This window comes from Cyprinus carpio, chromosome A2 (genome assembly GCF_018340385.1).
Source record: "Cyprinus carpio isolate SPL01 chromosome A2, ASM1834038v1, whole genome shotgun sequence".
Taxonomy (NCBI): domain Eukaryota; kingdom Metazoa; phylum Chordata; class Actinopteri; order Cypriniformes; family Cyprinidae; genus Cyprinus; species Cyprinus carpio.
Window position 1 is genome coordinate 21,974,386 of NC_056573.1, and position 21,851 is coordinate 21,996,236.

Below are 21,851 nucleotides of genomic sequence, written 5' to 3' on the forward strand. Positions count from 1 at the left end.
CTATAAAATACAGGTGCTGAAAAGGTAAATGGCTATATATAAATGGTGTAAATTTAAGCTCAATTTCACTTCAAGGTACACATACTGAAGTTGTGTTTTGCAATACTGAAGGTGTGATAATGGTCGTAAGGGAATTGACATTTGTGGTGTGTTTTTGGACTGTCTGTACTGCTGGGCATGAATTCTTCTCATCAACAGGTTATTAATTATATTTCAATTCAATATCAACTCTATTTATTTTATTCGTTTTTTTTTATTTTTATTATTAATATAGTGTTATAGTGTAGTCCTCTAATGTTTTTACACTGTTGCCATAACAAGTTAATTGTATGTAATTTGTGAGACTTTTCACCAAAATAATTGAACAAATAGTAAAACACAGTTTCGCCGTATTTGATGCACTCATAAAAAACATTATACTTATGTAGAGTTTAACATTTTTAATACCAATTCCAATTCTTTGGCTTCTTACTTAATAAACCTTTTTCATTCTAATGAAAAAAAAAAAATACATATCAAATGCTTTTTAACATTTAAGTGCTGATTCTTTAATACTGCAGATCAAATTGCACAGCTTGTTGAGAAGAAGAAAGACCTACTGATGAGCTTTAGTCAGTATATTGATGCTGAAGAAAAGAATGTAGAGACGATGAAGAGGTGAAAACACTTTCATTGTACCCTATACAGTACTATTAAAGTCCAATATATATATATATATATATTATATGGCATTAGATATAGGATTATGTAATTATTAACAAATTTCTGATGAACCCCTGTCTTCAATCCAGTGTTTATCTGGATCTTCTGCTTTCATACTCCGACCCTGTGGACCCTGAGGAAATCATAAGCGACCCAGTGGCAGCTTACAAACTCCTCAGACAACTGAGAAATGAATTAATAAATATTGTAAAACACATTCAACCAAGTTTTTATCAATGCAACAAGTATCAGGATGAGTTGGAGCTTCTAGAGATCCCACAGCTGAAGGACTTGGATGGTGCTGCTTCAGGGCTGATCAGACTGCAAGAGATCTACAAACTCTACCCAAAAGACATAATGAAGGGTGAACTATCTGTAGTTGTGCACCAATGCAGTTTCACTGTGAGAATTGAACTTTTTTTTTCCCTTTCAAAAATCAGCTTTGATCTGTTTTGATTTCACAGAAATGTTGTTAAGTGCAGACGAAGCTTACCATGTGGGGTTGGTCGCTTATGACGAAGACAAATTCCAGCATGCCTTTCTCTGGTTTTGGTACAGTCTGGACAGATTAACAGAATACTCAACCACTACGGAGAAAGAGTTGTTACTTTATCTTATTTCCTCAGCCTATCATTTCGGCAGCCTACCTGTGGCAATCTACTTCAACAAACAGCTTTTAAACCTCGGTGAGACCACGGTGACCTCAAGTTAATATTAATAATATTAATACTACATTTTTTGATTTTATGCCAGATATAAAAATATTTGATTCATAAACATTTGCCTCAGATCCAACTGATGAAGAAGTCAGAGATCAGCTGAACAGACTCCTTCGCTTCCAGAGAAAATCTAACCCTGACATATTCACACTGAACACAGAGTCAAGAAACTATGCGAAACTGTGCAGAGGAGAGCTTGACAAGAGGGCAAGTGCGACGTCTCAAATTTAAATAATTATTTGACATGAAATGTTAAACGGTCAATGTAATTCTTTGTGTATTGATTGGAGGTTGATTATATTTGATAAAATCAGACATCCAAGAGGCAGAGGGCGCTGTCCTGTAGGTACAGCACAGGTGGAGGAAACCCCAGACTGATGTACCCACCATTGAAAGAGGAAGTGGAGTGGGACGATCCTCGAATCATCAGATATCATGACATTATTTCAGACAGAGAGATAGAGATCCTGAAGAATATCTCCAGACCTCTAGTGAATGTCTAACACACATACATAAAATAACACTAAAATATTTAATTATTGTTGTTATTATTGTCAGTATATTTAAAAAAAAAAAATCTTGCTAGTGTTGATGATGTTTTTATTATACTATTCATTAGGCAAAAGTATGTGGACATCCTTAATTACAGTGAAGACTAGTCTTAATGCTGACTTACATTCTGGTGGTTTTCAAAAAAATTTATATGATGCTCCCTCCTAAAATATAGCTTTTTTTTAATGCATAAATATCTGTGTAAAATATCTGGGGGGAAAATTACTTTAATTTAGTTGCTAATATATACTGTATATGCCTTTCTCTACTTTTGGTACAGTTTGAACACATTAACAGAATACTCAAACACTAGTCATCACATTCTCTTAGTTTCTCAGCTTATTATTTCAGCAGCCTACCCGTGATGGCAATCATAAAATTTACACATTTAAATATCCATTGTAGAGAATTGTGTGCTCCCCACAAAAGAGATGGCCCTTTTCCCCCCATTGAGGTCCATATAGAAATGATTTACTGCTTTTTGTGTGCCAGAGCTTGGCTGGCCTATAAAGCCCAGACTTGAACCCCATGGAACACCTTTGAGATAAATTGGAGCCCTAACTGCCTGCCCAATATCATCCAAAATCAGTGCCTGCCACACTGATGCTCTTGCGTCTGAATAGTAACAAAACTCTCCACAGCCGTGTTCTAGAGGAAGACCTCCCCACAAGAGTGGAAACTGTTGCTAATGCTAATGATTTTAAAATTAAATGTTGTATTTGGGTGTTCACATACTTTTGTCCATACTATACAGTATAATACATCATTTTGTATTTGACAGTTCTATTTGTGACCTAGCTTTCTAGATCGAAGGTTTATCAAGATGGATGGGATACAGTCTCACAAGACCGTGTTTCTCAAAGGTTTAATAAATATTTAATAAATTAAAGGGATAGTTCACCTAAAATTGATATTATCTTACAAGATGTTAAGTGAATAATTTTTTTCTTTGATTATCAAAAAATGTTGGTCACACACTTATGCAAAGAAAAATGATCACTATATTTTCAGTGTTTTTCTACAAGATGACCCTGTGGCTACTCGTGTCAGTCAGAGGATTGCAGACGCTACTGGACTCTCCATGGAAACAGCTGAATCACTGCTTGTACGTTGAAAGAAAGAAACATGATCATGCACAGGGCCACAGGCAGCAAATGTTTTCTTTACTGTCAGCTGTGTCTTGAAGATAACTTGGACATACATTGCACACTACCTAAATAAAGCAAATAAAGAAAGTTCAAACTTCACAGGCAACATTCATTTGCTAACACTATCTGTTGCCAAGGAGTGACATACAGTAACCTTTAGAGGTCTGATATTTATTATAAAACAAATTCACCTGATTTATCACACTTGAGTTCTTTCAGTAAGTGCATTAAACATGTATTCTCCCTGTGACATAATGGAGTGTTAACAGTTCAGTTTTACTTGGAAATTTTAATTTCAGTAGTGATGCAGATTTAAATGATGCAGTTTTTTTTCAGGTTCAGAATTATGGGATTGGTGGCAGATTTGAACCACATTATGATGCACTGGTAAGTTCCCTATACTAAAATTCCATCATAACAGAAATTTGTAGATCAGCACAGAATTTGTAATATACATTTTTAATGGGTTTTTTATAATGATGGGTTTCAATTTAATAAGTAATAATTGACTAAATTATGAAATGATTTACTACAAAAATAAATTACAATGGCAGCTAGGCCTTTGAAGGACAGAGCATGTATGTTTATGTCTTTTTAAAATTCATTTATACTAATACACTTCTACAATAATGCCAGCTTGTTGTAAGTAAACAGTCTCAGTGGAAAAACGTGTAGGCCATTGGGAGAACCACTAGGACTACAACTTGTTAGCAACATACAGTACATATTTAAATCACACAGTTGTTGTAATACATACTCAGAGAGGAATCGATTCTCTCTTGCTGGCTTTAAGAGTACAAATCTAACATCATGTTTCAATGAGAGATGGTTTACATGTTGATCAATCAACTAAATGCAAACTAATTTAAGAATGTTTGACCTTACAGGAGACAGGAGTGAATGACAGGATTGCTACATTCCTAATTTATGTAAGTTGACAGCTTAAGTGCAGCTGTCAGAAAAACGTTTTGACTCACATATTTCTATACGTATTCCAATTATTTTTACCTGTGGGGAAAAATCCTTAAGTCATGCGCTCTTGTTGTAGATGAGTGATGTGGGGATGGGGGGCGCCACCGTCTTCCCTGACATCGGAGTTGCAACGAAGCCAAAAAAGGTAAACCCTCAATGTATACAGTATGTAAGGATAATTATTTAAATGATAAAAGTAAGTATATTCATTTTTGTATCCTCTCTCTCCTCTCCTCTTGCAGGGTTCAGCAGTGTTTTGGTACAACCTCCACAAGAATGGTGAACTGGATTTGAATACACGCCATGCAGGATGCCCTGTGTGTAGTGGGTAACAAATGGGGTAGGTTTTGTTTTGTTTTTAAATAAATCAGGTAGATAAATCTAAAATATAAGTGGCTGATTTTTATTAAATTATTTCAGAACGCTGCCTGGTTTAATAACACATTGATTGTGTATCCTCAAAATATATATATAAATAAGACATAAAAATATTATGTAGCTTTTTCATTTAAGTGGCTTATGGTAAATGACGATTGTTTATATAAGAGATATTATTCTTTTTTATCTCTTCAATGATGTCCTTGCACCAAACATTCAAACTCTGTGTGAACAGGTTTTCATAGCAGTTGTTGTGCTCGAGGAGGAAACAAAACAAAACAATGTAGTCACAAAATAATTGTGAAAGAATGCTACGTAGGCAACTGAAAGTTGAGTGTTTAAAGTTGAATGTAAAAATCATTGATTTAGTCATTTTTTTTTTTTTCAGTGGCTAACAAAGGGATCCATGAGTTTGGGACAGGAATTCAAGAGGCCCTGTTCTTGTCCGAATGGGGAGTGAAAGACTCTACATGATATTTGCATTTGTATTATGTATACATACCACAGACAATTCATGTGAAAGTTGTACTTTTGTGTCTGCCATGCAAGTTCAGTACGATCAGGGTTTAGGGTTAGTTTTTTTTAATGCTTTACAATGAATATTTACAGTATGTCTTTCATCACATCTTGCATGCAAAATAAATATAAAATCTTGACTTCTCTTCAAAATTGAGTTGCTCTGATTTTCTATTTGTAACTCTTGTGTGTGACGCATATGAAGTTTGGGCACTGATTGCAAATTAGTTTTAAGGCCTCTGATTTTTATTTTCATAGATTTTTATTTGATACATTTTCCCTTTTCCCCTTGTGAAAAGTGGCCTGTTAACAGTGCAATTCTACCTGAGATTTCTGTTCATGAGTCTTAAGTGGACTAAATATTGATGTAAATATTGAGTCATTTTCCAGGTTCAGCATCATGAGATTACACAGTTCATTGCATTTCCTGTATAATTCGTTTCAGTAACTTATTATTTAAAAAATAATAAAGTATATGAATAATGTTGCCAGTAGCACAATTAATAATTGTAATATAAATTAAAATTAAATAAATTTGCATAAAATAAAGTTACATCAACATATTTCATCAATGATATTTACATTGCACTTGTCTACAGTACCTTATTTCTCAGTTGAAATAAAATGACCATTACAGGACCGTACCATACTGAAGTCATATGAATAATACTTTTAGCTTATACTGTATACAGGATCTGCAGGGTGATGTGTAGAAAATATAGTTAATCATGAAACTCTAAATAGCACAGACCAATAGGTCCTTTATGTACGCCAATGAGCCGACTTTTCTCACAACATTTAAACTATTGTCAAACCTAAATATTTGCAATCATCCCAAGAGGCCAAATTTATTTATTCAACAACAATGTAAAATATGTAAAGAAACCTCTTTATTTACAATGTGTTATTCAACACACTTTACATTTCTAGACACCAGTAACCTTTAGAGGTCTGATATTTATTATAAACCCATTCACGAGCTGTATTATCACACTTGAGTCTTTCAGTAAGTGCCTTTAACATGTATTCTCCCTGTGACATAATGGAGTGTTAACAGTTCAGTGTTTTACTTGGAAATTTTTAATTTCAGTAGTGATGCCAGCTTTAAATGATGCAGTTCTTTTTCCAGTTCAGGATTTATGTGATTTGGTGGCAGATTTGAACCACATTATGATGCACTGGTCAAGTTTCCCTATACTAAAAATTCCATCATAACAGAAATTTGTAGATCAGCACAGAATTTGTAATATACATTTTTAATGGGTTTTTTATAATGATGGGTTTCAATTTAATAATGTAATCAATTGACTAAATTATGAAATGATTCACTACAAAAAAATAAATTACAATGGCAGCTAGGCCTTTGAAGGACAGAGCATGTATGTTTATGTCTTTTTAAAATTCATTTATACTAATACACTTCTACAATAATGCCATCTTGTAAGTAAACAGTCTCAGTGGAAAAACCGTGTAGGCCATTGGGGAGAACCACTAGGACTACAACTTGTTAGCAACATACAGTACATATTTAAATCACACTGTTGTTGTAATACATACTCAGAGAGGAATCGATTCTCTCTTGCTGGCTTTAAGAGTAAAATCTAACATCATGTTTCAATGAGAGATGGTTTACATGTTGATCAATCAACTAAATGCAAACTAATTTAAGAATGTTTGACCTTACAGGAGACAGGAGTGAATGACAGGATTGCTACATTCCTAATTTATGTAAGTTGACAGCTTAAGTGCAGCTGTCAGAAAAACGTTTTGACTCACATATTTCTATACGTATTCCAATTATTTTTTACCTGTGGGGAAAAAAAAAAAAAAATTCCTTAAGTCATGCGCTCTTGTTGTAGATGAGTGATGTGGGGATGGGGGGCGCCACCGTCTTCCCTGACATCGGAGTTGCAACGAAGCCAAAAAAGGTAAACCCTCAATGTATACAGTATGTAAGGATAATTATTTAAATGATAAAAGTAAGTATATTCATTTTTGTATCCTCTCTCTCCTCTTGCAGGGTTCAGCAGTGTTTTGGTACAACCTCCACAAGAATGGTGAACTGGATTTGAATACACGCCATGCAGGATGCCCTGTGTTAGTGGGTAACAAATGGGGTAGGTTTTGTTTTGTTTTTAAATAAATCAGGTAGATAAATCTAAAATATAAGTGGCTGATTTTTATTAAATTATTTCAGAACGCTGCCTGGTTTAATAACACATTGATTGTGTATCCTCAAAATATATATAAATAAGACATAAAATATTATGTAGCTTTTTCATTTAAGTGGCTTATGGTAAATGACTATTGTTTATATAAGAGATATTATTCTTTTTTATCTCTTCAATGATGTCCTTGCACCAAACATTCAAACTCTGTGTGAACAGGTTTTCATAGCAGTTGTTGTGCTCGAGGAGGAAAAAAAAACAAAACAATGTAGTCACAAATAATTGTGAAAGAATGCTACGTAGGCAACTGAAAGTTGAGTGTTAAAGTTGAATGTAAAAATCATTGATTTAGTCAGTTTTTTTTTTCAGTGGCTAACAAATGGATCCATGAGTTTGGACAGGAATTCAAGAGGCCCTGTTCTTTGTCAGAATGGGAGTGAAAGACTCTACATGATATTTGCATTTGTATTATGTATATATACCACAGACAATTCATGTGAAAGTTGTACTTTTGTGTCTGCCATGCAAGTTCAGTACGATCAGGGTTAGGGTTAGTTTTTTAATGCTTTACAATGAATATTTACAGTATGTCTTCATCACATCTTGCATGCAAAATAAATATAAAATCTTGACTTCTCTTCAAAATTGAGTTGCTCTGATTTTCTATTTGTAACTCTTGTGTGTGACGCATATGAAGTTTGGGCACTGATTGCAAATTAGTTTTAGGCCTCTGATTTTATTTCATAGATTTTATTTGATACATTTTCCCTTTTCCCTTGTGAAAAGTGGCCTGTTAACAGTGCAATTCTACCTGAGATTTCTGTTCATGAGTCTTAAGTGACTAAATATTGAGTAAATATTGAGTCATTTTCCAGGTTCAGCATCATGAGATTACACAGTTCATTGCATTTCCTGTATAATTCGTTTCAGTAACTTATTATTTAAAAAATAATAAAGTATATGAATAATGTTGCCAGTAGCACAATTAATAATTGTAATATAAATTAAAATTAAATAAATTTGCATAAAATAAAGTTACATCAACATATTTCATCAATGATATTTACATTGCACTTGTCTACAGTACCTTATTCTCAGTTGAAATAAAATGACATTACAGGACCTGTACCATACTGAAGTCATATGAATAATACTTTTAGCTTATACTGTATACAGGATCTGCAGGGTGTGTGTATAAATATAGTTAAGTCATGAAACTCTAAATAGCACAGACCAATAGGTCCTTTATGTAGCCAATGAGCTAACTTTCTCAACATTTAAATAGTCAAACCTAAATATTTGCAATCATCCAGAGCCAAATTTATTTATTCCAACAAAATGTAAAATATGTAAAGAAAACCATCTTTATTTAACAATGTGTTATCAGACACACTTTACATTTCTAGACACAATTAAAATGTTTTACAGATGAAGTACTTTTTAAATTATTCATACACGTTCTCTTGTCTGTTTTAGTTAATATTGTCAAATATATAAATATATGTTCTCAACCTGCCAGTAAGGATTCATAAACTTACAACAAAAAAGTGATGATAATTAGAATAAAACCATTAATAGTACTAAAACTCCTAATGCATGGCCTCAGGAAATATTTTTCTCTCTTCTTGGTTGTTGTGGCTTTTGTCTTGTGGTCCACTTTTAATCCTCTCCTGTAATCCCACTACTCAGATGACACTCCACTCTGCTCTTCACTTGACAGTCCAAATTAAAGTTTGCATGAACTGAAGGGCGGGGTTGACTGGTGACAGGCAGGAGAGCTCTGATAGGTTAGTTCCTGAGGGAGGAGGGCCAGAAAAGATGGGAAACTGCCTTTGAATTGGATGTGTCTGGGGAAAGGGGAGGGGTTTGGGGAAGCTGTAGGGTATTAAAAGGGGATGAGAAATTGACTGCACAGCTGTCCACAGACAGCACACGGAGACACACACACACACACACACACACATACAAAAACAGAGAAAAATAACACCAATGTTAAAAACTGAATCAAATTTTCAATACTATTCGCTCAAATCAGTGATGGCGTCTCAAATAAGCAAAATGTCATTGTTCAAAGCTCATTAGGGACACTCTTACCTCTGTCAATAGATGGGTTGTAGAAGGAAAGCTGAGAAGGAAAGACAGAGAAAGGGACAGATGTTGTATTCTGAAAATTAGATAGAGAAAAGTTATAATATACTCAAACTTGCAGCTATGCAATAAAACATCTAAAACACTCACACACCTGTGGGCAGGTTGGAAGACTGGGGTAATTCACTAAGATTAGTTTGTTGAAGTTAAACTTGTAGGTAAAACGTTTCCCTTTGGTCTTGTGCAAAATTCGCTTATTATAATAATACCTGGAAAAAAAAAAACAGATGTCAAACTAATACCATAAAAATTATGCATTTGTGTGTGTGTTTCTATATTGTTTGTACGTGTGAAAATCTGTAGGCCTACACTGGATTGGAATAAAATGCATATGACATTACAGGATCTGTATGTAGGCTATATATATATATATATATATATATATATATATATATATATATATATATATATATATATATACTATATATATATATAATAAGTCATGAAATTCATTCTATAACATTTATTAATCCTGCGATATCATATGAACAATTATTGTAGGTGTGTCTTTGTGATACACATATCAATATCAACAGCTTTTCTATGTTTTTTCTCTATAAATCTGAAGAGAAGTGTGACAGTCATGTAAACTTAAAATACTATAATATATTAATCATTAAATAATATATCTCAATATTTTAGCTTAATTTTGTATATGAATGTCAGTGCATGTACCTTAAAGCTCTGCTGAGTTTGTCGTAATTCATGTGCGGCTTGCCCTTCCTTTCCCCCCACAGTTTAGCCAATCTCTCTGGGTCTTTGATCACAAACTCTCCCCATTCGCTGCCCCACGTGATCGCTCCGCCTTCGCCACGCCCCAACAGCTCTAACAGGAAGTGCCATAACTGCACCTGCCGCGAGCCTGGAGACCACGCTGGTTTATACGCCCAATCAGGGAACAGCACTGCTGAGGGAAAGAAGAACCCAAACTTATAGCGCTGCTTATAAATATAGAAACAATTCAGTCAAAACTACTGACGGGAATGAGACATGAAAGCTTTCAGCCAAGTTAAGGTTTCGAGCTGTATATATACACCATGTGCAAGGATGTTTGCGCTCTTGCACTTAGCCAGCCAAAATAAACAATTCAGAACTGTAGTCTATTCTATAATAGTCTACTGTTCACAAATAACGTTAATGATATTTATTTAAGTTTCAAAGTAGGCTGTAATTTGACAAATATAATTTCAAAAGACATTATGTTAATAAGCATTTACTGTCATGTCTGTAACGGATTAATAGAGGTTATGCGCAACAGACTTCAGTATTCTGTTAACCGGGTCTTGTCGCTTGCTTCTGGTTTAAGCGTTTTGCATATGCTTCGTTAAATATGAAGCAGTTTATGCCTTCAAAGTAGATACCAATAATAATAACCAATGTCCATCACATATGCGGACTGATATCTAGAAGATTATTTTTATTTTTGTTCTTTTCACTAACATTTAGATATAAAAAATGAATAAAACGTCAACAATAAAAACATTAGATACCGCTATTATTATGTGTAAAATGATGGAGCAAGTCATATTTATAAGCTATATAACTTATAAAAAAAAGTCATGGAATTAACAACAGCAAACTATGTTTAACAATTTGCACCAGCACCACTGCCCTCTCTCTCCTTCTCTCTCTCTCTCTCTCTCTCTCTCTCTCTCACACACACACACACACACACACACACACACACGCATTCACTTACTTCTGCTCCAGTAAGTCGAGGAAAAAGGACCCAGAGAGGAATTACAATTACACTCCATCTGTAAGATATTAATATCTTCATAATCAGCATCATCTTTATTCCCTGAGCTCAATTAAATCATTGTGTAAAAATAAGAAGCAATTCGATTGTTTGGAATCCAGTTACTTCCAGCAGAGTTTCAGTTCTGGTCACTGTTTTCGCGGGTTTGGCTGAATGCTGCAGAAAATTTGATTATAGACCTATGAGTTTCTTTTCAGTGTCATTCGATCTGTTGTTTTTTAAGCCCACATCTTCTGTATGCCTCCGATCATGTCAGACTTTTTAAAGATTTCAGAAATTAAATAAAAATAATAATAAAATAAATAAATAAAAAATAATAATTTTCACAATGAGCTATTGTTACGTGTCCGTCAACTGCGTCAAAACTTTTGAAACATTCACTTCTATGACCGTCTGTTCTGTTTTTTAAATAAATAGCCTAATAAAATCTAATTCTTTAATTTTTTTCAATTTAGACTTTGAAAGTTATTTCTTTAAAACACATACTACTATACTTTCAAAAAAAAAAAAACATGACATAAAATCACTAAATAAGCACTGATATAAAAAATTTATAAAAATATGAAAATCTGTTAAAAATCCTAAACTTTAAATTTGATTAAATCAACATATCAGTAATTAACCTTTGCAACCAACAAATACTGCACTAAAATTCAACAAAATGCAGCCTAAATTGGAATTACATGTCTAATTAATAATTTGTAAGATCATCTGTATACAATCCTGTTTAAAAAGAGCTGTTACCTGTTCAGTGGAGATGCTCTTTTCTGGAGGAATGATCAGAAGAAAGACACCTGTAACCTCTCACTCTCTGTTTATCTTTATCTCTATACCTCTCTCACATTTACTGAACTACCTTCATCCCTGATCTTGCCTTCTCTCTCACTCTCTCTCTCCCAATCCAAACTGACATAGGTGATATCCAACCTTTCCTTTTTGTGGATGTTTTGTATTGGATGTGATTTTTTTTCTCTCACTCACTCTCTCTCTCTCAAGGAGAGAGAGAGAGAGAGAGGAGAGAGAGGCCTTATGTTAAATTAGCTAACTATATATATTACTTGATGTATTACAGTAGCATACAGTATAACTAATACAAAAATATGTGTATGTAAAATAATTGTTACGATATATATATATATATATATATATATATAGAATTACTTGTTTTATTGTTACGTTGAACTTTCACAAATAAAATATAATGTATACAATAAGATTAAAAATATAATATATAATATTATATATAACATTTAAGCTTTAGAAAAAGATCCTAAATGTTTATTTATATTCTTCTCACATCAAAACAAAATCACATCTTAATACAATTTAAACCAAAAGAAAACAATTGTTTTATCCAAATACTTCAATGATAAAATTGCATGCAAATTGTTCTCAGACTCTCTGAAAATCTGGTAAAACATGGAAATCCAACTAAAGCAGCATTTTCACTAAAGGTGAAATATGCGATTTAACAGATGAAAGAGTGATTTCATATATCTCTCTCTGTCCACACACACACACACACACACACACTGCAGTGTGACAGGTGACACCGGAGGCTTTTAATTCCAGTGTACACACAATTTCTGGTCCAGACAGACATCAATAATTCATGCTGTTAATTGAGTTGAATGTTATGCTTTTAGCTGTAGGACTTTAGGTCGTGAGACTTCTGACATTATGGGTACATACATACAGTAAAAATCTCAAAGAGAAAACACACTTTTTAAAAACCTTAAAAAAAAAAAAGTACAACTTCTTTGCATCATCCATCACCCTAATTTATCAATTAGCATTTTTTTTTTAATTTACCTAACAGCTAAAGTTTTCTCACATCTGAACTATGTGTGTGTGTGTGTGTGTGTGTGTGTGTGTGTGTGTGTGTGTGTGTGTGTGTGTGTGAGAGAGAGAGAGAGAGAGAGAGAGAGAGAGAGAGAGGATTAGATGGTCTAAATGAATTGTTTGTTTTAAAGTGGACAATGCAAAAGCTACTTATACCCCTTCCTCATCAGTCCGCCTTATCTTTTCATTCTCATCTCCTCTCCCTTCTCATCCTTTCTTCCCAGATCTCCCTCTCTATCCTTCTTACAGCTGCTTATTGCTGTTCATGCTGAGAGCAGAGAGGAGAAGATTTGCAGCTCTGATAGTGTGAGTGTATGCGCTTAACAGGCGTAACATACACAGACTCTCGTATGTGTGTGTGTATAAGGTCACAACAAGGCTCATCTTTAAGGATGAATCCTGTTATACTTTAGGAGGATAAAAGGCTCTTGTGTGTTTGTGCAAGCTCAGCAATCTCAGATCGGGTTGATTCCATTGGGAACTCACTCTCTCCCCTGAGATACAACAGAGAAAAAGAGAGTTTCTTATCACGGAACTAAATTATTTAGTTTTACTTACATTTACATTTATTAATAGTAAATGCTTTTATTAAAATTAATTTCTTACATTATTTCTTACATTACAATTAATTCAATTTTACATTATTGCAGACTTAAAATGCTGTGGCTTATTGTGTAAAAGCACATTAGATTAGAATAGAACTTAAATGACAAGAAAAGTGTTTCTTATCATTGAACTTTTGATTTATTGGTGAAATATAGTGTCATTTTCATTTTTATTCTTTCATCTTGCTTTATTTTATATTACTTATTTTGAAACGCAATGGCAATTAATATAGTTTTCACTCAACAATTACAAAGAAAGCACAAGTAACACATTAAATTAAAAAGGATATTTTTAAGTAAAATAAAATGAAATAGTATTTTCTTGTAAAGCATACTTCAATAATCTGTCTTATTTACAACTTTGAAAAATTTACAGTGTAGTTTTAGTAATGCCAAATAAATAAATAAATAAATAAAAACTTATTATGTAAAGGCACAATAGAATAGAATAGGATGATTAATCTGCTTTGCCATTGCTTCTCTTATTATTAAACTTTTGATTAGTTATTCACACTTTTATTTTTTTATCTTTAACCATGGTTATTAATTTAAAATTGATGCTACTTTCGTTTTTCCCCTTAGTTATTACATGTATATGTATTATTTTTTTCTGTTATTTCTGCATTATTCACATGTACAATTAATTGTACAGAGATGTATAATTATCATTTTTATTTACATTTGACTATTACCTGTTTCCTCCAATAACATAAGACCTTTACTTTTCATTACTTTTTTTTGCACCATTTTTCAATATTCAGTTATGCCAATAAAACAAGAGAAAGTTTTCTCTTAATTCCAAAAAAACTCATTACACTTTTTAATTAATTTTAATGACTGTTAATATTTTCAGAGAATATTTGCAAAATGTCCTCTTCCTGATAGCTCTGCAGAATATTTCATTTCATTTGCTGTTTTATATTGTTTCTTAACAATTGGACTATTGACCATTTTACTTTATAATTGTTATCTTGGAACATTTTTCATTATGCACACCTAAGCCGCATACTATTTGTACTTATTCTTGTTATGGCAGTTAAGCACACTAAATTGAACTAAATGGAATGAGAACTTAGTGCAAGAGAGGAGACATATACAAACTTCACCCTGTTTGTGTGTAGATTATGAAGCAGGTCTGTTTCACAGAGCTCTCATTCTCTGGTCTCTGCTTGCAGACTTTTTTGTGGTCAGTCTCTGACTCACCTCCAGAAGACTGAAACCTCTCTCTATCTGTGTGTCCCCAGATCTCTGCTCTTTCTCTTCCATTACTGCTGACAAATCTCTCTCTCTGCTTGGCTCAGGGGAGTTGTGGTTTCTAAAAGGTTTCTGTATGTTTCCCATGCCTCTATCAGTCTGTGTCGAGGAAAATAATATATCCGCCCGAAACAAGAGACAAATGGCCAGAGACATTGAGAGGAAGAGTGCCAAAACAACTGCAGCAAGTGAATCACACACAGACCTTCATAAAAAAACAGACACCACACAAGTGTTTTTTTTTATATTTTATAACTTCATCATTTTAATCACATGTAATCTTAATCTCATGTGTAAACAAATTCAGAGGAGACCTCCATCACTGGCGTTCTGCTCTTTATAAATAACATCCTGACCTCTTGTTTGGGATTCCAGACGTCCAGACCTGACGTTTCTCTCGTGGACAGAATACAGATACTGATTCTGAATTCCATATTTGTTAATGTATTTAGTATATTTATGAGGAATATAATACAAGAACATTGGTGATCAAGTCAATGTTCTGAACATCTCAGTTGTGTTTTCCTTACAAACACAAACCCACACAGACACTGAATTCTGAAAGAGAAAAAAAGATCTTGGAGTCTAGAATCCAAATCTAATGTCTGATTAATCTCATTAGTATTATTTAATCAGGGTTCAAACATAATCAAACTTACAGTACCTGAAAATGACGATTAACTTCACATGAACATGAGAAGAAAGGTAAATGACCCTTTTGATAAAGTCCATGAAACACGGCTGACCTTCATCAGAACAAAGACATAACTTTTTTTTTTGTTTTCCAAAGGCGCGTGTGGCTGTTATCTCGATATTCATTCCAGTCAAAACATTATCAGCAGTGGTTTTTCAGTAGTGATTTTGCAAATTAAATAAAAACATAAAAAAGGAATCACAGCGTGTTAGAGCTACAGTGCAACTGTTCAGTCATTCATGAAATAAACAACAAATATTTACAAAGAAAATTCACAATTATAAAAAAAAAATACTGTTTTTAACATTCACAACTAAAGAAAAAGAGGGAGAAAGAGTGTGTTGGAGCGCACTTACACTTTAAGTGTTTATGAAAAATAAGTTACACAATGGTTATGCGCATTTGTTAAGCATATTCTCATCCAAACGATTTGGATTAGCCGTGTTTATACAGAGAAACAGGTAATGTGATGGAACATACAGGTGTGTGTTGTTTTGGAACACCCTCTAGTGGAGATTAACCTGTACTTCCTCTCTTTGAAAGGCTTCTGAGTGTATTTGGACACTAGAGAGGCAGCTAATGTTGCGTTGAAGGTTTGAATGTGGCTGAACTGGTGTCTTTTGTGTATTGTAGTGTTGTTTATTTAAGATGTACATAGACAGTATGTGAGATATTCACACCTGTATGTGTGTAAATGGTTACAACTAAAGGAGAATTAGGAATCATAACTGCACATTTGCATGTAACCATGAGTAACAAGTCAGTCCATATTCACGGATGAAAACACATCCAAAGAAAGCTTCCAATAAAAATAAGTTTAAAACACTAATTTCCTTTGCCATAATAGCTTTGTTCATGTTTCTCAAGCCTGGATGTTACTTTGACCCTTCATTACAGCCTTCACAATCAAGCTTTAAGAGTTAACCATGATTCTCTATAGCTCTTTTCCTGTGGCCTTTATTTTTTCCCACCACCCCTAATCTCAGCCCCTCTCTCTTGCCGTGTCTCTCTCTCTCTATGTGAGGTTGTGGAGAGGTTGGCTGACCCTCATGCAGCTCCAGTAAAGTGCCCTGGCCAGCGTCAACACCACCAGCAACAACACCGCCGCCCAGGAGGCATAAATACCCCGGTATACACGTGCCTGGGACCACGTCCCTGCCTAGAGACAAACACAGACAAACAGAAACTTCTAATGACAGAATATAAAAACATGAATTTAAAGTTCAATTGGTAACACATTATAATAAGGTTAAAACATTAGGTATCATGGACTAGCGTTTCATTTTGGTAAATGTTAATGTTACATAAACCTCAAAAGTTTGGGGTCTGTAAGACTTTTCTGGTGCATTTTTTTTCTTTTTGAAAGAAATGTATACTATTATTTAGCAAGGATTTATATTTAATATGAAAATGGTTCACATGTGCTTATTTGTGTAGTCAAATAAATAATATCAAAAATGATACTGATGCATAAATATAAGATGTACACTCACAATCAGACCAGCGGCTGAGATGCTAAATAGCAAGCACAGCAGGTAACACCACAGACTCCGCCTCCTTGGATATCTCTGCCCAATTGAAGATCTGGTGAAGAGAAATATGAGAAAAAGACCAATCAGAGGAACAGCAGGGGTTATGGAATGGAATATGCATAACCATTTTAAAGCGAAGTGTGTCATTTCTGCACCACTAGCACTATAGACCAATTTGGAGTGGAGTCACAGTTATTGTGGTGGCAGAAAAACACTGGTAACAACTGGAGGGAAACAGGTAAAATCAATGAAATAAGAGAAGACATGTATTGTTGTGCCTTTGGATGTCAGAATCAGAATGCATATCATTTTTTATATAATACTGTCGTCGTTTGAATCTAAATGCAGATGTTTAAATGGACAATCTATGGATGAAACCTGCTATGATTACCCTACTTTTAAAGCATAAATTTGATTTAAACAATAGGTCTATATAATATACACATAGAGGACATATTGTATTAGCCCTACAGTTAAAGCATGAAATACTATAATGAAATACCTATAACATTTTACATAACATTTATCTATTTTATCTCACAATTTGAAATGCAAGTTTATCTCCTAGTTCGAACTTTATAACTTACACAACAATTGCGAGTTTGTCAATTCTGCGGGAAAAAAGCCAGAAGTGTAGGATTATAAACACATGAAAATAAGAATGACGAGTTGATTTTTCTTACCAGAATTGGGAGATATAATATCGGAATTGAAAGAAAAAAGTCCGAATTTTGAAATATAAACTCTAAATTAATTTTTTATTCTTTTATTCCATGGCTTGCATAGACTGCTACATTAAAACTGGCATTTTCTGTCACCAGGTAAGCATCACCGCCCCAAACTCATGCCATTGGCTGAGCCTATGTTGCTTTGTCTGCAATGTTTTGACAAGAGCCACAGATATGAGGGAATCAGTCTTAGTTATAGTCTCTAGAAACTTAATTATAGTCTCTATGTAATAAGCTAGGACAGGATGTTAAAATGTTATGTGACATTTATCAACATCGAAAAAATTACAGCCAGGAAAAGGCAATAATGCATTTCAGAAGCTAAAGCTGTGTACAGGGGGCTTTGACAGAGAGAGAGAGACAGACATCAAATGGTGACTTGTTTGCCATCTAATAAAAGAGTTTGATTTATTTGGTAAATGCAAAATGTGTTGTGAATGTTGGCTCAGAAATACTCACACTTTTCTGCAATGGGGGCATCGAGCCAGTGTCCTGTCAGTAAATTCGGTCCACTGAAATGTTGAGAAAGTGGTTGAGCAGCTAATGTGAGGCAGTAGCATAAATAAAACAAGAATAAACTGCCATCTGATATTCGACTTTAACTTGATGCTGAACCTGAGCCGAGTGATTCGGTCAAGATGTCACTGCACCAGAGAATGAAACAGTATGATGTTGCTGTATTGTGTTTGTGTGTGTGTGTGTGTGTACCAGGAAAGTGTTGCTGCAGTGTCCGCAGGAAACTCTAGCTCCAGCAGGTTGTGGTTCCGGACTGGCTGGACCCGGATGGACTGGCCCCAAATTTATGATCCTCTTACTAGTCCAGACAAGGAGACAAACACATTCAATTCTTCACATATGCAATCCTGACTGTGACAAGACGATGTTTATTACTGTCAAAGATTTCATTCGTTTTAAATGTAACTTTGTCTACTTCTGTTCTCTCTCTTTTACCAATAAGGCCGAGGGCAGGCGATCCTTTGGGATGTGACCTTGCAGATGAGAAGACAGTTACAAGGACACCGCACATATTTCTTCCCTGCAGGGGCATTCTTTATGGGCTGGAGAGAATGAAGGTTAATTAAAAAAACAGAAAGGAGGAGAGAGACAGAAAAGAGACAGAGTTAATTCTGGTTACCCAAAAACTAAAGTGTGTGTGGTTACTACATGTAGTGATTTTATGTTTTGGCACTGTTAATCGATTACAAATTTCAATCAAATTAAATGTACTGTATGTTATGTTGAATCATTCAATGTACTACTGTATATACACTATTGTTAAAATTAAATTAAGTCTTGGTGAGCATAAGAGACTTCTTTCAAAAACATTAAAAAGTTTTACTAACCAAAATCTTTTGAATGGTAGTGTATCAATATTTGCTGACAGAAGCACATAAACCGTCAATCAGTTTTAATCATTTACTCAATTTGTGGCTCAAACTTTCTTGGCACTGATAAAAATGTATTGTTTATAGTCATGAACAATAAAAGTATTTTGAATTGAATCAATAGCTGTAGCATACAAACAGTTAAACAATAAACAAGTCAAAACTTAAGAATTGAAAAATGGTTCTTTCCTGAGTTTTTAAATGATGTATTAAGTGTATATGTGCTCTGTCCCGACTCACTGTAGCTTCATTGCAGACTCCGCACTTGACCACATGTTGGTGAATTTTGCCCTCAACGCTGATGAGCGACTGGCACACCCTACAGCTGATGACCGGGGCACTGCCACTCTCTGGAGACGTCAGGGGGGAATACGGTGGAGGGTTCTCGCCCATCAACACAGGGGGCTGAGTCGAGCACGGAGGAAAGCCTAAAAAGGGAGAGATTGCCATCGCAGATTATGATAAACATTTGTATGCAAATTTGGTTGTACCTGAAATCAGGATGAAATTAAAATTCACCCTATCTATTATCAAAATGCATGTTATAGATCTTATTGTGAACGATTTACTGTATCAATGCATGTGTAGTTTTTTGTCATTTGTTGTTCCCTTTTTTGAAATTTCGATCATGATTTCAATACTGTAAATGTTTCATTTATACAGTACATCCATAATTTCTGAATAATAGCATCAATATTACCAGTTTAGCATAGATATGGGAAATATTGGCTTGTAAAACATTAAAGTTTAACTTCTCAAAGTTTAACTAAACACTGAAACTTGCACTTTGGGAAGGTGAAACAGTTCTGTGTCACCCAGGCCATTAGGATTAACAAGAAAATCTGATTTGTTCTCGAGATCTGCTGAGAGGAGCTTTATAAGGAGACTGCTGGAATGTGCCTAGTGGATCATGTACACATTTGCCTATATTGTGGGGGCCAAATTTTTTAAAATGTCCTCACAAATAAATTAAAACATGTTAAAACTGATTTGTGAGGATTTTTGAAGTAGTTCTTACTCTTTGAAAGCACCCAAAATCAAGTCGTAAACGCCATATAAAACCAAACGTGTGTATGATAAAACTTAAATATGATTTTCATAAAAAATTCACCAGCATCACCACATTAGTTGAAAATCACGACGCCAACATCATCAGCACGCCCTTTAGTAACTTTTTATTGGCCCCGCCTACTCTGCGCAATGATTGGTTGTGGTCTTCTCAGGCAATAATTTCAGGCTTTCTGAATGGTCCAAAGATGTGCTGATCATATGTGTTTGGGTGTAGCTAGCTAGAGTTTTCGGATTCGGCAGATTACTGTAAATGTGTAATGCAGAGACGCCGACTCACGGGTAAATTTGGTTAAATGGGGACAATGAAACCCCCTGTAGAGTCGCCCTCAGTCATATGTCTAGTTTTAGAAAATATTGCCCCGTTATTATTATAATTTGTCGCGGGAAGGCCAATAACAGAACAGTAAACATACCTGGACAACCCAACAGTGATGTTCATTCATTAGCTGCGTAACAGCCTCTCTTATGGATGACAAATATATGATATGCGAGGATCAATTCAACATTAATTTATTTGACAAAATAATAGGTGTATCGCATGCAACTGCATTATATGCGGAGCAGCATGTATCATATTCTACAGTGACCGCCGCGCGCGTGCACGTACGAACACACACTTCATCTGTTTCTTCACTGCGACCCGACAGAAAATCATCTATTCGGGTCCTGCCTCCATCATCACCAGCGTGCAAAATAAAGCAAGAATAACCTCACAGAACTGTGCCTAACCTAAATCGTTGTAAATGCAGTAGTGTGCGTGCGCGGGCCCGTGACAGCGCAGAAAAGCGCCGCGCTCGCTACTCACTCTGCGGTTTGTTCGGAGCACCGTGTGGAGCTGCTCCGGGAGACACCCCACCGTTACCACTGCCGAGAGCTCCATCACCGAGATCCGAGAGCAACGGGGACCGCTCGCCGTCCGCCATACCGAGAGCGAGGCGTAAAGAGGGGGAGCGGCGAGAGCTTGTATTGTTGTGCTACCGGAGTGTGTATGGAGCCCGCCTGCGTCCGCTGCTGTGGCAACGCGTGTGCGCATCCGTGCGCTCGGGGGGTGTATTGCATGATACCCCTGAGCAATAACGCACGACACGCTATTTATTCTGTCACTTACTGCCATTTCAAAGATCACTATATACGCAATTGGTGTGTCTTCTCAAAAATTGTGAGCAGGCAGAAATGAAGCACATTCTTATACAGCTTGCTTATATAGTAAACACCAGTAATAAGCATTTATATGTTCTATTCTTCATTAGAACAATATCATCAAAATAAAACCATACAGTGCAGTGGTGAATACAAAGACAACGTTTATAGAGATTTTTTTAGCAGGCACCTGTTCCTCTTAGACTTTGATTAGTAAGGTTTAGTGTAGTCAGGGACATTAAATAATAGTCTAAGTCTTTATGGAACCTCTAGACTATATAACACACACACACACATATACTGTATATATAATAAAAAAATATATGTTTTGTATCATATTTGATGGGCCTTCAACAGGCTTAAGTGGCTCTCATAGTTGCTGTTATTTATATGGCCAAAATATAAGTTCTAAGTAATTCTTGCTTGTAATGTAAATCGATGAGATCTTTATAACAGTATAGCATTAGCAGACAACTTGCATAAACTGCTTATAAATCCTAGCTGTCATACTATTTGTCTAAATAATATGTCTTATTAT

General features: G+C 34.8%; 3 protein-coding genes across 3 annotated transcripts; 1 reads left to right on the forward strand and 2 right to left on the reverse strand.

Annotated features, from left to right (window-relative positions):
* The first annotated feature begins 24 nt into the window (after positions 1-24).
* Positions 25-7,881, forward strand: LOC109106672 (prolyl 4-hydroxylase subunit alpha-1-like). Its single transcript, XM_019119978.2, has 13 exons — positions 25-198; positions 561-657; positions 792-1,066; positions 1,167-1,388; positions 1,492-1,628; positions 1,736-1,912; positions 2,772-2,836; positions 2,985-3,078; positions 3,458-3,508; positions 4,009-4,050; positions 4,170-4,238; positions 7,008-7,104; positions 7,525-7,881. Exons 1-13 carry the CDS (start codon positions 120-122, stop codon positions 7,593-7,595), a joined length of 1,476 nt encoding a protein of 491 aa, XP_018975523.1. The 5' UTR covers positions 25-119; the 3' UTR covers positions 7,596-7,881.
* A 983-nt stretch (positions 7,882-8,864) lies between these two features.
* On the reverse strand, positions 8,865-10,680 carry LOC122147076 (protein FEV). Its single transcript, XM_042768118.1, has 4 exons — positions 9,979-10,680; positions 9,398-9,512; positions 9,250-9,319; positions 8,865-9,070 (listed from the first exon to the last, which is right to left on the reverse strand). Exons 1-4 carry the CDS (start codon positions 10,008-10,010, stop codon positions 8,865-8,867), a joined length of 423 nt encoding a protein of 140 aa, XP_042624052.1. The 5' UTR covers positions 10,011-10,680.
* A 4,942-nt stretch (positions 10,681-15,622) lies between these two features.
* On the reverse strand, positions 15,623-21,227 carry LOC109053437 (type I phosphatidylinositol 4,5-bisphosphate 4-phosphatase-A-like). Its single transcript, XM_042778657.1, has 7 exons — positions 20,979-21,227; positions 19,343-19,530; positions 18,669-18,775; positions 18,426-18,531; positions 18,177-18,229; positions 16,951-17,041; positions 15,623-16,616 (listed from the first exon to the last, which is right to left on the reverse strand). The coding sequence occupies exons 1-7, from the start codon at positions 21,094-21,096 to the stop codon at positions 16,473-16,475; spliced, it is 807 nt and encodes a 268-aa protein (XP_042634591.1). The 5' UTR covers positions 21,097-21,227; the 3' UTR covers positions 15,623-16,472.
* Positions 21,228-21,851: the final 624 nt, after the last annotated feature.